The 22,577-nt window shown below is 38.7% G+C and overlaps 1 protein-coding gene across 3 annotated transcripts in view; it reads right to left on the bottom strand.

Annotated features, from left to right (window-relative positions):
• The window catches only part of SH3D19 (SH3 domain containing 19), a 65,350-nt gene that overhangs the window by 4,197 nt on the left and 38,576 nt on the right, over nucleotides 1-22,577 (bottom strand). For 2 of the 3 annotated variants that reach the window (XM_075198846.1, XM_075198830.1), the window contains exons 6-18: nucleotides 21,489-21,681; nucleotides 18,939-19,916; nucleotides 16,221-16,319; nucleotides 14,415-14,515; nucleotides 12,294-12,352; nucleotides 10,937-11,192; nucleotides 10,317-10,385; nucleotides 7,139-7,279; nucleotides 5,959-6,025; nucleotides 2,258-2,388; nucleotides 1,056-1,111; nucleotides 478-671; nucleotides 218-264 (exon numbers count right to left, since the gene is read on the bottom strand). In XM_075198846.1, the coding sequence (XP_075054947.1) occupies nucleotides 218-264; nucleotides 478-671; nucleotides 1,056-1,111; nucleotides 2,258-2,388; nucleotides 5,959-6,025; nucleotides 7,139-7,279; nucleotides 10,317-10,385; nucleotides 10,937-11,192; nucleotides 12,294-12,352; nucleotides 14,415-14,515; nucleotides 16,221-16,319; nucleotides 18,939-19,916; nucleotides 21,489-21,681 (2,391 nt within the window). The remainder of the gene's footprint in view (nucleotides 1-217; nucleotides 265-477; nucleotides 672-1,055; nucleotides 1,112-2,257; nucleotides 2,389-5,958; nucleotides 6,026-7,138; nucleotides 7,280-10,316; nucleotides 10,386-10,936; nucleotides 11,193-12,293; nucleotides 12,353-14,414; nucleotides 14,516-16,220; nucleotides 16,320-18,938; nucleotides 19,917-21,488; nucleotides 21,682-22,577) is intronic. The other variant, XM_075198839.1, reaches the window with a different exon arrangement.

Below are 22,577 nucleotides of genomic sequence, written 5' to 3'. Positions count from 1 at the left end.
TTGGTTGAAATGAGTGCTCTTTAGAAACGAATACATTTTATGTAGCACAGATTGTAAATAATCAATATACAATATGGGAATATTTGTTCAACCTTACAGTGCAAAATTGTTTCTAAATGTTCGGAGGAGCCATGCACACCGCAGTACGACTGACATCTGTATTATAGATCACATATCAATCACAACCTTATTGCTGTTTAGTACATAAACAATGTACCTGTGCCAATGATCCAGACAATTTATTCTTCTGTAAATCCCGAGAATCTGGGGTTAGAAAGAGGAAAAGAGAAAGAAACACACTGTCAGCAGCAGACTTACAGTGAGAGCAATGATTGGCAGCTACTGCTGAACTAGGTGTTAGAACAACTCTTTCTATAATACAGGTCACATCAGCTCACTTATCACAGAGAGTATTTCATTTGGAGGGCCCAAGTTATCATTTCAACCAGAAATGAAATATTTACTTCACATAATTACCTGGAGTCTTGCTTGGCAAGTCTTCTAAAACTTCCACAAAATTGATTGGAAAAATCCCAATACGTCCTTTCAGTTCCCCTTTAGCCCACTCGTCATTCATGTATTCTCTCAGGATGATTGTGTCGCCTTCACTGAAGCTCAGCTCATCTTTCTGATCTCCTATGAATTCAAACCGTGCCACACATCGCGGGCCCCTAGGAAGAAGCATTCTTATGTGAGCGCAATCCTATTCAATGTCATTCTGCATTGTTTATATTTAAAGAGTAGACCTCACTGCTTTAAAGTGTAATTATGTGAGAAAGGTAAGATCACAATACAACAGTCACTTGGGAAAGGGAGAAAAATCATAGTGTAAAGAACTACTGTGTATAAATAGGAATATGTAATTGCAGTTTTAGAACGGGAGTAAACAGTTTAAATCTAATGGAATATTTTAACCGATCCTAATCATCTCTACTGATTGGATATGTATGTGTGTGAGAGAAGACCTACAATATGAAACATTTTATCCCCTCCTTTTGGTTTTCAAGCCCACAATAAATTGTATCCTCTTTGTCCGTACTGTACAGAATACTTACTTCATGGCAGATGCTGAAGGGATTTTCTTCGGATGCATTTTTTCTGGAATATCAACCTGAAGGAATACATTTAGAGTAGTTATAGCACTCATTCCCGTGTCCCATTCCACACATAACCAATGAGCCATGTATTGCATTTACAAAATGACGGTACAAGTTATAACTGTATACGAGTATGGTATGAGCTGAAACAATTCAGTGTGTCAAATGTCGCCACCTCTATGTGAACAAGCATCTAGGCAGTGAGTTTTCTGAGCCCAAGAAGCTGGTTTATTCATAATTTGCTGACCACTAGCTAAATAGGCACATCAATTTACTAAACATGGTGCCAGTAACACCTGTTATAATATAGTTATATTATAGCTCTGCAGTATATAGACAGAACAGGCGCCAGCCCCACTCACCTTCAGGCCCTGTAGCCTTTAAATACACTGCATAATATGTAAACTTTACCTATGCTCAGCTCTGTGGCAGCAAAGGGGGAAGAGTTTAATATTTTTTAGACAGGAACATCTCTGAAAACTACTATATAACAAAATACTACATATGTTTTGGTATACTTGTGTGTGCTGAATAAAATGAAATGATTGTTCTTTTTTTTTCATTTGACTTTGTTTTTATTTGCTCTTCAGCAAATTTTTATTAATTTATTTCTTCATTGCTGCAAAATGTGTTTATATACAATAATATAAGCAAAGATATAATTGACAGGACATACACGACCTAATTAGCAGATCATTTCCAAGCACTGTCAATCAAGTGGTTAATGTTTGTACAAAAACGGTGCTTATTGTAGGTCGTATTTTTTTTTTCTACCGAGCATAAGTAGACAGAAATCTGTTTGCCAGTACAACTGTATTAAAGGTCAAATTACTAAAAATATGGTTGGCCTCAAGCTGTTGTGAGATTTGGGAGGGTTTGTGTATCCCTAGTTGTGTAATTACAACAATGCGTTGTGTGTTCACCTATTCTTCAGAGTCTGTCAGACTGACTCATCCTTGTCTGTAGGTGATGTAAATGTCCTACATACGTTCTTGAAAAATAATTGCCTGTCATTATAATTCCAGCCTGTCCCTCTGTGATGCAGACAAGTGTCCAGATACAGAATAGAGGAATATGAGAATGGCAGAAATTGATCAGGCACAGAAAACGGTAAAGCCACGGTAGCCTTAAATTGTCACTGTACAGGTGTATTTACATACCATAATCCTGATGTGATTGGCAGGAAATATGCCAGTGTTTCCATTACACTTCCCTCTGTACCACTCACTGTCTACTTTTTCCAGGAGGTACACAATCTCCCCTGAGCTCAAACTTAGGTCATCTGCATGTTCTGAAAGAGGAATTGACAGAAGCACTACGTTAGTACAAATTAATCTTCCATAGAGGAAAAATGTCAAGTTTCAATATTACTATACAGCATATGTTTATAAATTGCGCCCCCCCCCAAAAATAAATATATTTTTGAAAATTGGAATATTCGCAATTCATTTTCTTTGAAGCAGAGGTCACGGCATGTTAAAGATAATCCCATTCACTCTAGTACGGAGTAGAGTCTTTGTGGCATGGATGCAACAAGCTTCTGGAAAATTCCTTAGAGATTCTGGTCCGTGTTGACAGAACAGTCACACGGTGACCGGGGATTATGGATGCACGAATTCATGTCGTTTACTCCAAATTCTGACCTTTTCTTTTCATGTCATAGCAGAATCAAGATTAGTCACACCAGACAACGTTGTTCCAATCTTCACCTGGCCAGTTTTGAAGACCATGTGCCTACTGTAGCCTCAGTGTCCTGTTCATAGCCGACAGGAGTGGAACCCGGCGTGTTCTGCTACTGTAGCCCATCCACCTCAAAGTTTGATATGCGAGATACTTTCTCATGGTTATTTGACCTACTGTTGCCTTCCTGTCAGCTTGTCATTCTCATCTGACCACTCATTACCAAGGTATTTTGGCCCACAAACTGCCACTCACTGGATTATTTCTTTGTGCACCGTTATCTTTAAACTTTGGAAACTATGGAGTGTGAAAATCCTAAGAAATCAGAAGTTTTCCATATACTCATACCACCCAATGTGGCACCAACAATGATTCCACAGTAAGAGTCACATATATCAGTGGATCTTAAACCTGGTCCCCAGGACCCCTAACTGTGCATGTTTTCCATATCTCCTTGCTTTAGCACAGGTGTATTTATTCCTGACTCACACAGTGCAGGTTTTCCAGGTGACAAGGGGAATAATTGTACTACCTGTGGATCTGTTGCACTGTTAGGGGTCCGGAGGACTGGGTTTGAAAAACACTGACATAGATCTTCATTCTGGTGTTTAGTCTGAACAACAACTGAACCTTTTCACCATGTCTGCATGTTTTTATGCACCGAGATGCTGCTACATAATTGGCAGCCTGGATATTTGCATTAGCGAGCGGGTGTACAAGTAAATGTAATAAAGTGGCCCCTGAGTGTGTATAAATATAATCATTGTAGTGCACTGGTATATAACTAATAAAAAAAAATTCCTCTATTCAGAGTTTTATTTTAATTTAGCATTTTCTGTAATCTTTACTGTGTGTATGTATTGTTTATTCCCCTTGATATATTTTTAGTTCTATGTGGGTTCCCGGTTACTATGTTTACAGAGTTTGATTATTATTTTTTCCAGTATATTATTTTGTTTGCATGACAGTTTGTATTTGTCATGCTGTATGGATGATGGGGGGGGGGGGATTGTGACCATAATTAGCCACATACTTTCAACTTTATGTTATTTCTCAACTTAATATTGCTGCACTGGTCATTATTTCAATTCTCCTCTATAACTATATCTTCTAGTGGTTGTTAACACATATTACTTTTGTTTTTCAGTTTTACCTCATATTTTCTACCTTCTATGCATCAGTTGTAAGGAGGTATTATGGTTGTTTGGTATTTGTTATATTGCTTCCATTCCGCTCTATTGTTGCAACAATACCTGTTCAGTGAGAATTCTGTGTATGGTATGTCACTCATTGGCTCCTCTGCACGAGTGTGCTCATTGGCTGGTTTGTATACTGCTACAGGTGTGCACCAATTATTCTAAATTATGTTGCCTGTGGTGTTTTCTTCTTATAATGTCTGCTTCAGTTATGAGATGTTTTCCCCCGAAGAATATCTGTTGGGACTGAAACAATGCCTTGGATTGAAGAGCTCTCTCTTTCAAAATCTATCTATATAATTATAACATTGATTATTTCTTTACAATGACATCGGTCAAGGGGTGGGATATATTCGGCAGCAACATGATCATTCAGTTCTTGAAGTTGATGTGTTGGAAGCAAGAAAAATGGGCAAGCATGAGGATCTGAGAGACTTTGACAAAGGCCAAATTGTGACGGCTAGACAACTGGGTCACAGCATCTCCAAAGCGGCAGGTCTTGTGTGTTGTTCCCGGTATGCAGTGGTTAGTACCTACCAAAGTGGTCAAAGGAAGTACAACCAGTGAACCAATGACAGGGTCATTGATGCATGTGGAGAGCGAAGGCTAGGCAGTCTGGTCCAAACCCACAGAAGAGCTAATGTAGCACAAATTGTTGCGGACCAAGAACACCCCTCAATGGCAACAGTATTCCCTGATGGCAGTGGCCTCTTTCAGCAGAATAACACATCCAGCCACACTGCAATATTGTTCAGGAATGGTTTGAGGAACTTGACAAAGAGTTCAAGGTGCTGACTTGGACTCCAGATCTCAATCCGATTGAGAATCTGTGGGATGTGCTGGAAAAACAAGTCAGAGCCATTGAGGCCCCACCTCGCAACCTACAGGACTCTGCTGCTGTCTTGGTGCCAGATACCACAGGGCACCTTCAGAACGCTTGTGAAGTCCATGCCTCGACGGGTCAGAGCTGTTTTGGCTGCACGAGAGGGACCTACATAGTATTAGGCAGGTGGTTTTATTGTTGTGGCTGATCGGTTTATATATTAGTTCACAGTATGAACACCAGAGGGCGCCAGTGCTGATCTTCACAGTGACTTAAAAGCAAATGTACAAAATTATAAAGGATGTAAACCAGTACAGTATATTGTATGTGACACTTATTTTACACACCTTTAAGTCTAGAAAAGAAGGAATAAAGCATTTTGTCATTACACATTATTTTTCCTTAACTTTTTATGTTTTTGGTCTTCTTGCACTAAAACCATTTATATGACTAAAAAGATCATATCATAGGATCATCAGAATAGTATCTAAATCTCAACTTTGTTATGAATTTGTACTTTATTTAAGAACCAATAGGATAAAATACAGACATTTGTTTATTAAAACTATGTAACTGTAACAGGCCCTCTTTTGTTATGTGCAGGCTACACAAAGCCCATTGCAGAAAGAAGCGTACCCTCCCTTTCCCCAGCTCGGCTCCTACAGATAGGTCTTTCCCTCTCCCACCATTGTACACTAAGCAGCCGGGAGCCTCTCCAGGAGGAACAAAGGTGGTAGTGGATTACTTCAGGCTATTCAAAGCCTGTGTATAATATAAGAGAGGTTACAAATGTCTTTTTTTCTGCCACTTTATTTTTATGAATTAATGGAACATTTTGAAAAGGAAATATAATTTTTTGGGTTTTTTTTTCCAGGTCCAATAAGTACTGTATCTACAGAAATACGATCAATACAAACGGCGGCAAAAGTTTTTTATAACCATCACAAACAGAAACATAATATACATACATGATTTGTATGTGCTGTCTAAGATTATCTACTAGTTTAGAATGAGGGGACAGAGAGAAGGCAGCCTTTAATATGTGGGACAGCAAGCCGGAGGTCCAGGATATAAATACCACCATTGTAAGTGGGTTAAAATATGTGTGTATGGAGCAACACTAATGAGAATAAAGCGTAAGCACTGTATTGCCTTATCCTACCTCCTGCAAAATCATGCAGCACCAATGCATGAGGTGTATGGCTGTCTTCCATTCTCTGGGGAAAATCCTTAAAACAAGGAAAGGAGAAGCATGTTAAAGCAAACATCAATTTTAAAACATTATAAAAAAAATATATAATAACTTCTACAAGACAATGAATTATTTAGCTGACGGAGGCTGGTTGCATTTAAAGCAAGTGTGTTCTATTATGACAGCCTGTCCAAGGGCCCTACTTGATACCAGGGCCACTTAGTGCGGTAACTGCTTCCCGAACTATCCATCTGAATTCATAATTTTTTGGGTCCCAGGGACTGATCATTTACAATAATATTTGGGGTCCTACTTCACTATTTCTGGGTCTCTTCATAATAGACATGGTTATTTTTTTTTTAAATTAAACAACAGTTTGGGGAAGGCCGTTTTCATATTTCAGCATGACACAAAACGAGGTCCATAAAGAAATGGTTTCCAGAGAACTTTACAGGAACAGATCCTTGACTTCAACCACGTCAAACACCTTTAACATACATTAGAACTCTAACTGGGAGCCAGGCCTCATCACCCATACGTGCCCGACTTCACTAACGTTCTTGTGGCTGAGTGGCTGTGAACACAACCATGCTTCAATATCCAGTGGAAAGCCAGAAGAGTGGAGACTATTATTGCAGCAGGAGGGGGGACCAACTCCATATTAATATTATAATCTATGGTTTTGGAATGGATGTGATGTTCTGGTGTCTACATACTTTTGGCCATGTAATGTATAACTGCACAGGTTACAAGCAGCTCCTGTGACTGTCTGGTCCCCTTCAATAAGCAGTGTGAGGAGGGGATAGTCACTTGGACCTGTATTATATCATGGGCATGTGTTATATACTGGACATCTGGGGCAGTATATTATCCTGGAGTCTTATTACAGGTGGGAAAAATGCTGTTCACTGAAATTTCTAATTTTGCTTTTTTTTATGCAAATGTTCCTGCAAATATAATTATGTTTATCAAGTTTCTACTAAAGGATTATTGATCTGGAATCCCTAACTAAAGGGAGTAACATTGTCTATGGATTACTATCACTTTATTGGAATTTATTTTGGTTATCATTAAAGTATTTAGAACATACATTCCCCATTTTGGGGTACAATGACTAAAATGAACAGTATTCGGACAGGAAGACGCTTACTTTTTCTTCGTTTTCCAAGCTGTCATCAAGAGGGGTGATGATCTTCATATTGGTCACCTTAACATCCCCTGTTACACCTCCCTTTTGGCAGTGGATAGATTTGTTATCTTTTTGCTCCAGCAGCACCAGTACATCTCCACGCTGTAGGTGTTAGATACAAACACTGAGTGCACAGCTATGCAACAGACACATTCACTTTATGCCCTTCTTCTCTACGTAAATGAATTAGAAATTGTTAAAAGTGGGTGTATGTAATGCCTTAAAATGTATATGTACAGTAACTTGGTGTAAGCCAGCTGAGTACCCCATGCACTAAGACAAGTAGCACATGCCTTGAGCACCCACATATGTAAGCACTGGGAGCTCAAAGTAGATGCTGCAATTGACTTCTGCAAGAACGGATACATTTAATAAGTGCCTGTGTGCCAGCGGCCTAATTGTGTTACGTTATCATGGTTTGGTTTTAAAATGGATATTTAAGATATGTGGAAAATAATCTGGACTCATCCAATCATATTTAAAAGGTCTGTAATGAAACTATGCATAGATTATGCTAAACATATAATGAATACACCTATGTATTCATTTTGCCAAATAAAAGCAGAAAGTAATTGTTCTTTACACGTTTAGAGCTATCTTTAGGTATGGAGAGTGGCGCTATCTACAAGAAGGTTACATGTTTAACTGGAATTCCTCCAGGTGCTCCCTTCCACTTCAACTGTCCAAAAGACATACTGCTAGAGTAATGTGCTTTTTGCTAAAAAAAACCAAAAAAAGGTATGACATAGGGTTTGTGCGTTGTGCGCCTATGGTAGTGCGTTAGATTTTAAGCTCCACCTGAGCAGGAACTGATGTGAACAAGTAAACATTCTTGAATTAAAAAATGTTCTACATATAGAACCAAATAAATCTAGTCAACACACTTAGGAATGTGATTTCAGAGGTTATCATCCGGACAGTGGCGCATTATAAATATGTAATTCACTAGTAATATAGAATATACTACCAAGTTAGTGTTACTTTCCTTGCCAAATTAATAATGGGACCAGACAATTACAGAAATTGGTACAAAGCAGAAGGTTTGTTAAGCTTTTTTGGTTAAATTTCTGCTTGGAGATATATATAAAGTTTACAGGTCACTTGAAATAGTCTCCTTATATAAAACTAATAATGATAGAGATCTTTTTCCACCTTTAATATGCTTTACAATAAAAAGTTCTAGTGAAAAACAAGTAGACAATTTTTAGTGAAAAAAAATAAAAAAAATCTTACAATAACCTAGTTACGCAAGTGTGCACACCTCCTACCCTAATACTTTGTGAAAGAATCTTATGCTTTTACTGTAGTATGGAGTCTTTATGAAGCAGTCTCTATCAACTTCACACCTGCTATCATTTTGTGGAATGTACTAAATAAATGATAACTAGAATCCGGTTGGTTGCTATAGGCAACATCTCCATTTTTCAAACCCACCTGAAACTCTCAGCTTGATACATTTACCCCCTGGACTTTGCAATTCTATCCCACTCTTCCCTGCAAAAAGGTTTAAAGGTCCATCGAGTTGAGGGATCTCCTGTGCACAGCCCTCTTTAGGTTATTCCACAGATTTTGTGTGAGATGTCTATGCTCTGACTGGGCCATTCTAAAACTTTGATCTTCCTTTTCTGAAGCCATTCTTTGGTTGACTTGGATGTCTGCTTTGGATTGTTATGTTGAAACAAGTGAAATTCCCCTTCATTTTTCTTACAGATGCTAGCAGTTTCGTGCCACTGATATTTGGAGTTAATCATTATGCCCTCTATACTAACTAGAACCCTGGCCCAGCTTAAGAGAAGCAGCTCCATACAATGAAGCTGCCACCACCGTGTCACAGTTGGTACAGTGTTCTTTGAGCCGTGTTGTCTTTTAGAATAAAGGGCAAATATTTCCAAGTTGGTTTCATCAGACCAGAAGACATGTTCCCATGATTTGAATGTATTTTTCTATAAAATTTACACAGGTTTGGATGTTTATTTTTGAGAGACACGGATTCCACTGTGGCATCCTATCCCATAGCAGAGACGTGCAGAATACAGGAGATTGTGCAGTAGAGTAGGCCACTCAAATCTTGTGTGTATCAAGGATTAAGTGTCGAGAGTGACAAACCCAATATAGCTGCATAAGTCATTAGAACAGCTCTATGCCAGTGCCAAATAAGTAGGGACTCTCAGGAGTTCTCCATGTGTGTTCACCTCTGTCTGTTTTACCCAGTTTGTTTATTAGTTTATTATGTTTGTCCCCAATTGTAAAGCGCTACGGAATATGTTGGCGCTATATAAATAAATGATGATGATGTTTGCCATTCCCTTAGCTGGTTTGCCCTTAACCCTGCTTCCCACTTGTACTGCACTGGACTTCATTAGGAAGCTTAAATTAAAAGCAGTTTGTGCTATCCTGATCAGTCATAGAAGTCTTGTCAACATGTCAGTTTGTCAGCTATGCATAATATCTTTTCGACTTGCTCAGTCATGGATTGACCAGTCACCGCAATGGCAAGTATCTCCATATACCGCCCTGGTACTTATATGCTGGATCTGGAGAACTAAGGGACTCTTAGACTCTACTGCAAATAGTCGGCTTCAAGCAAGTCATGTACTTCAAAAGGCTATGACAGCATGTGGACTGTTTTACAGCTCTCCTGGCAATCTTATAACATCCCATCATATCCTTACCAGCTGTCTGCTATGTTCAGTCTCCTTTCAGTGAGAAATTTTGTGTTTAGCCTAGGAGTCTGTAAGGAACCCTATTTCACCCGAGCAACATTCGGGATCTATTGCACCTTATCTTAGACGAAGCATGGGGCCTTTATTTCTGTATACTCAGATACTCTCCCAGTCTCCTGTAAGTTTTACAGTGTTCACATTGATGCTGCTAAGTGAGCTGTTTTTGACCAGCGTGTTTTGCAGGCGGTTTTTCCTTCTTAAATGTTAGTTCTTTCTTTTCCAAGTTTTTACAGTTTTGTACTCCAGGTCCTTTCTCTGTTAATCAGTCTAGAGCTGTCTAGAGCTAATAGATTGTCCTCACTGTGGTGGAGGAACAGTCACCCCAGTGCACAAAGTAGAATTTATACATCATTACTAACTAGTTATATTATCATACTATTATAATAAAATGCAGGGCGCCGTTAGGACAGATTTACCTTGCATGACAGCTCCTCAGGATTATTAGACACAATATCCTTTTCGGCAATCCCATGTGGCAGAGGCAACTGAAAAATAAACATTTTAACCAATGAGTACACAATGCAATAGGATTGTATTTGACCATTGTATCCGTGGCATGACTGGGATATTACTCATATTACCTGTCCATGTAGGGCTTTCCCATGAAAGTCATTGTTTGTCTTTTAATAGAAATATATAACATTTAGATTGTATTTCCTACAGGTCAGACTAGATGCACCCAGAACAACATAATTAGTGGAAATATACTAATTATACTGTACACTGCTCCCAAAAGGAAGGACATGGTGGCCTTCATGGACTGAACAAAGGACACATAGTTGTCTCCATTTACTGTATGCCAAATGCTGGGACCTTGCATAAAGCATGGAGGGTAGGAAGAAAACATCCATCTATAGTGGAGGGGGTGATGCAGCTTTGTACCTTCATTGGTTAAACTAGCACCAGATGGATTCTGGGAACAAATATACACAACTAACATGTAGGGTTTATTTTAGATCATAACTAAGAAGTCACAGACTGGTGAGTGCTGGATAACTGGAGATAGAGCAGTAGACAAGTAGCACAGGGACCTTACCGTGTATTTATTATACAGAGGGTGTCCAGGTTTAGGCCGAGGAGGTAGATCTGGTTGCTGTCTTTTTACCACTTGACTTTTTGATCTACTGATCCCAGATGTGTTGTGTTTTGCAGCCAGGCCCACATCAGAGGCTGATCGGGGAAAAGCATCTCGACTTGAGGCATTTTTGGAAATTTTAGGGGGTGGAGGCCTTCCTGGCGGCCCTTTCTGTTGAGGTGGCTGTGGCGTGTCCATCACTTTAACACCGACTGGCCTAGACAGAAACAGAAGGTAAAAGTATGCCCTAAAAAGCATAGTCCAAAATGCACTCCGAGTGGAAATAAAAGTAACAAGAATGCTGCCAAATAAAAGATCACAATTCTATATGGTGAGAGATGCAATATATGCTCTACAGCGCAACACAGAGACGCTTATTTTTATTTTATTTTTTTGCTCTTGAAAAATAATTTTTCCAAAGACGTTTCCAAAAGATGAAAAATAAAATATTTAATAAAGCTGTCAAAATATTTAGCAAGAACGCAAAGTAAAACAAGTCTATAGGTCTATTTCTTTGTAATTACCATAAAGAAACTATGGAATCACGTTGTAGTATAGACAAAGCATACTTTCAGGTACTTTCAGGTTTTTTCCTCTTTTATGCAAAAGGACGAAAAAAAACTTTCCGACGTACTGTCGTCATTTTCTCCGTGAATGACACAAAAACAGCAAATTTGATAAATTTACAACTTTTTAAGGCAAGATAAATGTTGCGTCATAGTGCCTTCAAGAGGCAAAATATTAAGCCTACTGAATGTAAAAGACTAGAAATGATGTTCAATTATTTAATGAAGCAGACCCTGACATTGGAAATGTTGTTATTCTTCCAGACCCATCTGTGAAACACACACATTAGATGTGGTTTTTAAAGTGCATAAGCAAAACACACATTAGGGTATTATCATAATGATTAGCACACGCTACTTTATAAATGATGCCAGACCAATTTGTGGATTAATACCACTCACCACCCTCATTGATGAAACATTGAGTTTATTTAAAGACTATACTTAAGTCCATGGTAAAAAAAAAATCAGTTATTATTTCGACAAAACTGGGAGTGGATCAGGGAACAAGTGTACCCGTGAGATCTAAAATAATAAATCACCTTGGTTAGGCAACATGGCTCCTTGACATCCCTGGTTAAGGTTTGCTATCAATACAGACACACAGAATATTACCGTCTACTACATGGCTCATTACATTCAGTCCGAATAAAGATTAAGAGAATAACAGGTCATGGCAACAGTTTAATCTAATATTTTGTGCCTACATTTAACAACCCCCCCAACAAACTGAAAAAAAAACAAAAACAAACCTCGTAGGGAGCGCAGGCTTGGGCCAAGTCTCTTCTACACTGTCAAATTTCTCCCATTCCTGCAATAGAAATATTACTGCATGAAGGGCCAATAAACCTAAAGCTTGGGTTTAATATTAAAGGGCAACCTGTAGCTAGAGATGAGCTAAGCTATGGCACATTTTGCATGATTTGAGTTTTGCAGCAGAACAGCCGGTTTAACAGAGGTGCAAAGTGTTTGGAACTTGAAGATGGATAGTTTCTGTTTCCGCACTGAATAGTACATTCGCATTTCGCAGAATTGATAGCCTTTGAATAGAACTGGAACAAAGACGACTAATTTATTCTATGGAGTGGTGTGGTTGGACTAGGACTGGAAAAAATTAAGATCAGGGGGTAAATGTATCAAGCTGAGAGTTCTCCGGTGGGCTTGAAACACCAATCAGATTACAGCTATCATTTGGTGCATTTTACAAAATGATAGCTAGAATATGATTGGTTGCTATAGGCAACATCTCCACTTTTCAAATCCGCTGGAAAACTCTCAGCTTGATACATTTACCCCCAAATGTCACCCGCAAAACATTCAAAATTTCACAGTCAAATGCAAAATAGACAGATATTTGCAGAATATTTTTGAAAATTTCACTCATCTTCACCTGTATCATTCAGAAAATGTATCACTCTAAAAGCATGGTCGATAAGCTAAGCTGGCCACATATTGTCCTAATGTCTCAATATAGTGGAATGCAGCCCCACAAGCACAGTACCTAAAATAACCAGATTGAGATGGATTGGATGATTATTAGATGAAAATGAATGCTATAAGTAGCCCCACTATAAGTTGGAAGTGATCCTCCCACTTATTCAGATTTCATGCAATATGGCCATGTGTGAGGATATCCCTGTTGCAGGCCCCAATAATGCAATTTTATTATGAGAGTTCTGAGAGTTCCATATGCAGCTCATTCTTAGGGTCATATTCAAATAGGTTCAGGCATCGCGGCTGCGCATGTGTCAATACGGTACCGCAACATTGCGGATTTCCGTTCACAACCCTATGGGGTTGCGGTACCAAGGATTACAATTATGGTCGGCTCCGACGTGTAGCCGCGATGCCCGCTCCTAATTGAATATGCCCCTTAAACTGAAAGGAGAGATATTTTCTTCAGGCATTATGTAAAAGCCGGATAGCACAACAATGTAATATATGTTCAAATGATGAAAAAGGAAATCTTCCCAAAGTGCCCCTCGATCATTACTGCCTGAAGGATTCCATTACTATCCCAAACAATAAATCAAGTATACACATGGAATAAACAATGGCAGTACCAGTGACAACACAAATACGATGCAAACAGTTCCTCCTGTCCAATGTGCATATGTAAAGTCCAAATCCAACTGCAGCCTGTAAAAAGAAATCTCTTTGTGTGGTTCTAAAGAATTACGTTTTTTAAATCCACGGTCTATGAAGTACTTGATTTTACACTTTAGCCGATGTATCAAACTCCAGGATTTTCATGCAGTGTGCACACAAAACACAATATTTATACAAATGATTTATAATGCACTAAGTGTGCAAAGTGCCACTCCCTTGTATTCCGTGATGCACAAAAACACCCGTCCACATGCAAAGTAAACTTGTGTATTGTAGGTCACCTCTATTTAAAATATGTCAGACTGACCCTATTCACGGGTCTTTCATGCACAACGGATTTTCAAACGCGAGTGAAACAAATAGGGCAATATGCTTATGCATACTGCAAAAGATCTGAATTATGATGGATTCAGAAACATTCATTCTTTAGAATCACACAAAGAGATTTCTTTCTACATGATGCAATTGGATTTGTACTTTAATATTTGGGCTTTACATATGCACATTGAAAAGGAACAGTTTGCATCGTTTTGTTAATGCCCCATTGTTCATTCCATGTGTATACTAAATCTAATACATGTTGTCATTCTCATGGCTGTACTGGAACTAAATTTGAAGATGGAAGAAAATACGGCAGCCTGCTATTCACAAGTAGAATTAGTGGGCAGTATAAAAATGTAGGATTTAAATCCACAGCAAAACCCGTAGTATGGGAAGACATTGTAATTTCACAAGCAATTAGAATGCAAACACAAGGAACCTACTTTTCTGGCTGTAGGACGAGCTCTTGCCATTGGCTTACTGTAAAGGCTCCCTACTGGTTTTTCAGCAGGAAGCGGTGGAGGAATCTGAAGTTCTTCGCATGCTGTGAATAGAAAAAACCATTAAACCACTTGATAAGGAAATGTATCACCTGTTCTTGCAAAAACTTTCCTCTATGCTTCAAAGTTCTTTCCCTTCATTTATATGGTTGATGGTAGAGAAAAAATGTAATGGTTACAATAACCTTAAGTGACTAGTGCTTCACGAAACCTGGTGCACAGGTAACTGTGCACAAAATAGCAACCTGACTGTATATTGTATGGTGCAGTTTAAGGGCAAATAGAATGATCTGTCTAGTTGCTATAAGGTACATTAACTTTTCTAAACAGTTCCCTCCCTTTGCATGTGTGTTCTGAAAGTTTAACCAATAAAAAGAAAAGATATCACAATTGTGGATGCCCAATGTATATAGGTCATAAATAGACATTTGTGGACCCATAATAACTGCTGATCTGATAGTTATGCCTTTGCATTCTGTGCAAACTACAACACAGCGCCCAATTTATCCTGATTTATGCGCTTGCCCTACCTTTCTTCAATATAATTGACTATACATAGGGTATAAGACATAACAAGGTGGTGAACAAGGTCAGAATGGGAGGAAATGGTGGATAAATATCACCTTCCATTACACACATGGCTGTTTTTCATCCAGGTATTGCTGGGTGCCAGAAAGAATCAGGTGTGAAACCTCAAATCCTGGCACTAAGTGGTAGATGGTTTCTGCCATAACCAATAATCAGTTTTTAGTACTCTAATTGGTGAAAGGCTGAATACGAGTAAGAGTGCTCAAAGACAAACTGAAGGACAGGTAAGTAAAATATTGGCATCTGCCGCGGACGGCCGCCACAGGCTTGGCTGGCTGTCTGCACCTTAAGCCCTGCCTTTCAATTAGTCATGCTGTGACTGAAGACATTTTATGGTGGACATGAGATATTATGATGGACATGTAAATGTATGTGGTGCAGAAACATCAACCTGGGAGGAAGACACCAGGGAGACTCTTGTGGTGTGCCCAGTGTGCCATGGCTAAAAACAGCCATGATAGAAGAACTAGGGGCACAATTTGTGTACATACTATTGCAATGCTCACTGCTTCCAAGTCCTGGTCCCCTGCTGTACATGCTCTTTAGGAAGATTCAGATGTGGTATTAACCATAGTGCCAGCAGCCACTGTCACTGGATACAAGGGGGCTTCCAGGACTTCCTATTGAGACAAGCCCCCGGAATATGTGGCAGACGCAGTTCTGTGTTTTGCTCATTTCAGAGAGATTGGTATTTAGTCACACTGATCCCTCAGAACGGAGAGCAGTTCATGAAGCTACCTGCTTTATATAAAGAATGCCGGGGCCAGGGGAAATCTGTATTGCATCCCAATGCAATGAAAATAAACTCTGCCTAATAAAAAGAAATGTATAAAACTAGGCAGAACGAAACCAGAACGATAAAACATATAACGTGTTTGTGGGAGACAGTGTAAATACATCTATTTACCAAAACACCAATGCTTAAATTAATATGAAAATAAAATGATGATGCCCATCCATGATCTGACGGATATTTTACTTGTATGTATCAGCACTGTTACTATTTCCTGGGTTATTACAGCCGTTACAGCAGAAAACCTAATAAAAACCATTAACAAGACAGAGAAGTCATGGCGCTGTTCAAGAGAGTGACCATAAATGTAATGATGATGTTGGCCAGTGTCCCAGTGCGAACGAGGGGAAGGATTGCGCAATGCTCACATTTCCCAAGCTTGCCAGAGATCCGGATGACTGTGGGTTTTCTCAGCAGTGCAGGCTGCTCCTTCTCAGCCTCGTCCTTGGAAAACAGCTGGAAGGGATCTGAGGAGAGAAATATTTTCTTTTGGCATCAGACTATCGCCATGTTATTAAACACTTTGTGCTTTGAATTGCACAATTAAAGCTGGTGACCTTCTTGCATACATAAACAATTATAAAAATAGACGAGACATTCAATAAAAAATGTAAATAAGTGTAGACAAATCTTTAGACAAAGATTAAAGATTAAAAAAATGTCCATTTTTCTTTTCTGAACCATTTCCCTTCCATTTATCAAAAATTCATGCAAGTAAAAAAAAATAAGGGGAAAAAAATAAAAATATGGGACACAATGAAACAACATGCAATAAGGTCAGACTGAAAAGGCTGATAAGTTTTCTATGTCTTAAGACTTATTTTATATTCTGAAATAGCCAATACAGGTGTCCAATAGAATTCATCCTTTCACAAGAATGCTTCATAAGTCAGCAATGTTCTTCGGGGATATTTCATTAGAAACAATAATAATCAAAAATCAAAATTTACATCAAGAGCTAAAGTGCTGCCTTTAAAGCCAAAGCTCCCAAGCAGGTTCACTACATTTAAAACAGTAAGTGGCTTTGTGGTCTATGTATAAAGTTGCATTGTAGAGATTGCCCAGACATCATAATGAAAAACAATTATGAAGAACTTATATGACTCGCACTTAGATATGGAATACCTAAAACAATATTTCCCCAAAAGGCACTTATTCCAAACACCTGCTTTTTTATATTGATCCGAATAATATGGAGATGTTCCATTTTCTTGCATTAGTTAAAATCAACTATTGATTTATCACCCTATACCAATAATATGTGGAAAAAAATCAGGGGAGTGTCTTATAACATAACAGTTTCACATTTATTGTTATATCCACAGATTATGTTAAAAAATCCCACAACCTCAAAGAAACTTGCAATAATTGTACACTAAATAAACATGCTATGATAAGCTAGATGTAAGGTCATATAAAATAATGTGGAAATACCCAACAAAAATAGTCAAAAAAGTAAATAAAAGTTCACATACCCAGTGTCAAAGATGACTGCAGCAGAGAAAATTCCATATTACCAATCCATGTAAATTTATTGTCACTTACTTTAGGATTACATCAATGAAGATCATTGTAGCAAAGTATCAATGGACTTCATTGATACAGTGTAGTTCATTCATAACCCGCGTTGGGTTTATATGCCAGTGGCCAAGCAGAGTTTTCTCATGCTCCAATCAACGGCAAGCTGTTCTGATTGGTTATTTGCGGACAGGCCCCTTTGTTTTAATTCCTGTCATCCAACAGGGTTTTATTTTATTTTTTTAACCATTGGATTACTTATGGATGAGAGAAAATATGGATTTGGGATTAGTAGTAAGATGGGAACAAGGGATTTGTGAGCTTTTATTTCTAATTTTGTATTATGTGTGTTTATTTATGATTAGTTCAGTTTGTGGAGCTAAAGATTGCAGAGGGTCCTGGCCGCCAGGGCATGCTGGCACCTATAGTTCTACAAATTCCCAATCTTTCACCGTTTAAGGCTATACACAACGAAACAGCAGATACATTTTATATGCTCATCTAGGTTATTTTACCTCTACAAGGGCCCCTCCACCTTCTTCAGGTGCAAGGATTATTCTTATTGCTGCACCTGAAAAAGCCCTATACAATGGTTATAGTTCTACATGTACCAGCATTCTGGCACTTGTAGTTCTACAAGCACCAGCTTTCCTCAGCAGTTAATATAGGCACAATTAGAGCGTATTTAGTTCAGCCACAGACTAACTCAATATACAAAAGAATCTGATTCGAAATGCGTTGGATTAACAGGGAGACCAGTGGATCTAGGATGGCCCGAGGATAAAGGCAGCTGTTTCCAGATTGTCCTATTGTGGATAATTTACCCCGATATGTCATATATGCTGGCCTTGATTGGCATTGAGGTACGCTCCTAGAAGCAGACTTTATTCTGTGGATTTTACTGATTTTATTGATTTATGTACAATAAATGGTATTACACTATGATTTTATCTTTGTGCATATGTTCCATTTTTGGAGTCTAAAGTGGAGGCAGAATTTGAATTCCCCATTAGGAGTCTGTCTGATGTGCTTGATTTAAAGACACCTGCTCTAAATAAAGCCCAACATATGTATACGATAATAAAATGGAATTAAAATAAACGTAGAACCATTATGCTATGTAAACCTACCATGAATACTTTTATACACATATAATGTTACATTGGGTGATTGGAGCGAGTGCCTTTGTGATTGAAAATATTTGAGATAAAGTTGTGAAAGTACTTGAGAGAGTAAATAAACCCTATATATACCTATTTACAGATGTATGACCCGATATACAAAAAGGAAACAAAAATGTCATTAGGAAGTGTCATGTTTTTTCCCAAAGGATAACCTGCCCATCATATTCCTGAAAGTGTACTGTCATTTCTAGAGGAAATTGCTGAAACTGAGGCAAACAGCTAATGGGGGAAAACAAAAAGTTATTTATTGTGCTTCCTAGTGTGTGACACTCCACCAACAACATGAATGAGAATAACGATCAGAGTTCCCTAGCATCCTATGCACAACAGATGAAAAATAATTAAACCCATTTATTGGTAGAATGCATTTCTACTGATTCTTACCAGCAATTGCCTTTATATCATTATTGACATCTGGAGTGGGTAGCGCAGGAGTTATAATATCGTCATCAAAGCTGATCAGGTCCAATTCACCCATTGATTTGCTCTGCATTACTGGTGCAGGGGGTCTGGCTGCAGGCGGTTCTACTGTGTTAAATACTTTGGCTTTAGAAGCTACAGACAATTTCGGAGCAGGGATGAGGGGTTTGGCTCCTGCTGGTATGGCGGCAGGGTGGTCGGGCTGCATTGTTTTCCTGGGCAGCATAGGCCTTGGAGCAGGAACTGGGACCTTCCTTTCAGAATCTTTAGCACTGTTACCAGACAAAGATGTCCCAAGTAGAACATCAGGGAACTCATTACTGCTACTTTTCAAGAGACTTGGCTTTGGTTTCTTTGGCAGGTCTGGTTTGATTGCTCCACCAGTATCTTGTAATCCATCTCTTTGTGTAAGTTTTGGTTTGTTGTCTTTCCCAGGGTCCAGTTCACCAGAAGTCATGTTAGATAATGGTTTTGGAGCTAATGTAGGCTTACTGGTGACAGCGCCCCTAGTGTTGATAGAACGGGGTGCAATTTCTGGTCTTCGAGGATGTTCTGAACTTTCAGCTTGAGACTCAAATGCTTTAATCCTCGACACAATACTATTTTGGCTTCTTTCATGGCTCATATTGTTCATTTCAAATAATTCCCCCAGGAAATGATCATCAAAACCTGAACAAGACCGACTGAGTGGAAGGTCTCCCTCAGCTGCAGCCTGGAAGAACACTTCACTGCTCCCTTGATAGACACTCAGATAACCGTTTCCTGCAGGTTTAAGATTTGATTTTGTCCTTGGTCTTGGCACGGGGTATCTGGTGACATTTGTGTCTTCGTGTCGGGTGCTAGTCCCAGCAGTGTTACTTACTGCTATCTGTAGAGCACTGTCCTGTACATTGCTTGTCACAAAAGATAATGGCTGGCGGGGTCTCTCTGTTATCCTTTGCACTAATGATCAAAAGAAAGCATTAAAAAAATAAAATGAGTTAAAAAAAAACAAAAAAAAACCTTTTAATAAAAAAAAAATGGCAGCACATGTGTTATACACAGAAATGAGCAAAAAGTGTCACTTTCAACACAACCATTGTGAGGATCACTGCTAAACAATTTAATAAATAGTAAGAAATGGAAATTATATTTTAGGCATGGTGTTCCAAATTACGAAAAAAAACCCTTGGTCGGAAAACCCCATTGACAAACATAGGGTTATTTTCTGTATATCCCAAAACCTATGCATACAATTTGGAATGATAATTCTATTCTTGCTGAGCAATACAAATCCTTAAATATCTGGAAAATGTTTTGCTTAACAGATAATAGAATAAAGAGACGTGGCAGCTCACTCCTATTATTCTATTTGTGTAGCTACATAGTTCACATGTATAGAGGTAAAATAATAGTAAACCCTACCTTTAAATAGAAAATATTTCCTCTTAAATAAAAAACAGACTGCAATCTGTCTGCACAGAGCACGTTATTACCCACATACGGACACCATGTGTAACAACCATTTTCTCTTGTAAAAGACAATGCATATTTGTTGCCCCCTGGCAGGGCCCTCTTAAGAACATCTTGGGCCCCCGAGCACAGCAGTGCACCGGGGCCCCTATATATACCAAAAAAATAAAAATGATTATATATATGGGCCCTGCAGCCCAGGGGGCGCCCGTCGGAGGCAGCAAAAAAAAAAAAAAAAAAAAATCTGGAAAAAAAAAAAAAAAAAAAAAAAAGACAATACTTACCTTGCGGTCAGCTGGCAATCCGGCTCCCTCCATGGTCTCCTCCTCCGTCGCACTCCGAAATGGATGTCGGGCGGGTGTGATGACGTCACGCCCGACATGCACTGCGAGCGTCGTACGGAGGAGGAGACCATGGAGGGAGCCGGATCGCCGGATGACCGCAAGATAAATATTGTCTTTTTTTTTCCTGCCTCCGACGGGCCCCCCTGGGCTGCAGGGCCCCCGGGCACCTGCCCATTGTGCCCAATGGGAAAGACGGCCCTGCCCCCTGGTCCCCTTTTCCAAGTTAGTTAGCATGTAAACTAGGCAAAGGTAGAAGCATAGTTGTCAACACCTCCAGATTTCCAGGGACAATCCCATGCTATACAGGTTTTGCTCTCCCTGGTAATGTCTTGTTTTTTAAACAGTGATTAAATACCCAATACTACTTCTTCCTCAGGATATGCCCTTATCCTGGATACTCTGTACGTTGGGATATGTTGAAGAGGACTTAAAAAAAAAAAAAAAGAATTCTGAGAATTTTATTGATTAGAATGATCTAGTACAATTAGCGCTACGGAATTTGCTGGCACTATATAAATAAATGTTGATGATGATGATGATCTAGTACACAGTTGTCCTTTGTTGTTGTAGGTCTCTCCCACCAACATACTGCATCCTTTTCAGGACTGGGACTTCAACAACTAGTGAGCTCTATTCCCAGAGCATACAAATGGAAACATTACCTTGTCTCTTAGTTTGGATGCTACTGACCCAATGAAGTTGGATTTTGATAACATACCTGTAATTGTGGCTTGTTCACAAACAACAGGCTGATGAATTACATTATTGCCTGGCCCAGTGCGATCTTCTTCCAAGTGAAAGTCAGTCTGTGTTGCACACGTTGTTGTCCGCCTGGGCTCAGCATTAGAACTGCTTGTGGCTACCTGTACTTGGTTGATTTCTTTAATGACCTGTTCATAGGATGGCGGCTGCTGCACAAATAGAGAATGGAATTAATTCATCACAATCCACGTATGGGGATGCTAGCAGTATGATGTGCAGCGCACACATTAAATATAGATGTGTTTTCACTTGTGCTTTAATTAAGGGTTACACTAAAGAAATATGTAGTTGTATTTCAATATTACACACCAGAACTGATATTTGCCTTACCGTATTTAGTAGAACTGTATTACAAACATATTTGATGGCTAGATTTAAGTGGCACTGTTCAAATCAGATCGATGACTACCAAGATTTTTTAAATGGCTGATTAAACAGTAATTTATTATATGCCCCAATGTTCGTTCACAGTACCAAATAACAGAAAAAAACAACTGACGTATTGGATATGTAAGATTGGATGGACTTCCCCAGATATAACAAGTAGGACAGTGAATGACCTGATATATTGCTTTCTTAGAGAAAGATAACAACAATTCACTTAAATATCAAGTGTTATACAAGTGACACATTGTAACCATGCAGAATGTGCACATCGTTTATCACTCTATTTGATATATATGGATTAATTTGTGTCGTGTATACTCCCACAAGAGATCCTATATCAGTGTCTTTCCCTTTGGAAATGTTATACGGATTCTGATCGGCTCCATCCTAGGGTCCATTCATTTTTAATTCTATACTTTCCAACACTACATTCTTTTTATATTTTGCTTTTTTTATCCGTGTGGTATATCTATATGTACCATTTTTAACGCATACCAATAAAAACTATATGTATTAATTGATTATTTGTATGTACCTGGAGTGCTTGTTTAGGTCATTACCCTCTCTTTCCCTTTCTCTTTGAATAATAAAAACTTATAAAGTGATGTATTGTTTTGTTAATGTACACGACCAATTAAAAAGATGGCACTAATTCACC

The sequence above is a fragment of the Mixophyes fleayi genome, chromosome 1 (genome assembly GCF_038048845.1).
Source record: "Mixophyes fleayi isolate aMixFle1 chromosome 1, aMixFle1.hap1, whole genome shotgun sequence".
In the NCBI taxonomy this organism is placed as follows: domain Eukaryota; kingdom Metazoa; phylum Chordata; class Amphibia; order Anura; family Limnodynastidae; genus Mixophyes; species Mixophyes fleayi.
Note: the sequence above shows the minus strand (reverse complement) of the source record. Positions and strands in the feature narration are given on the sequence as shown.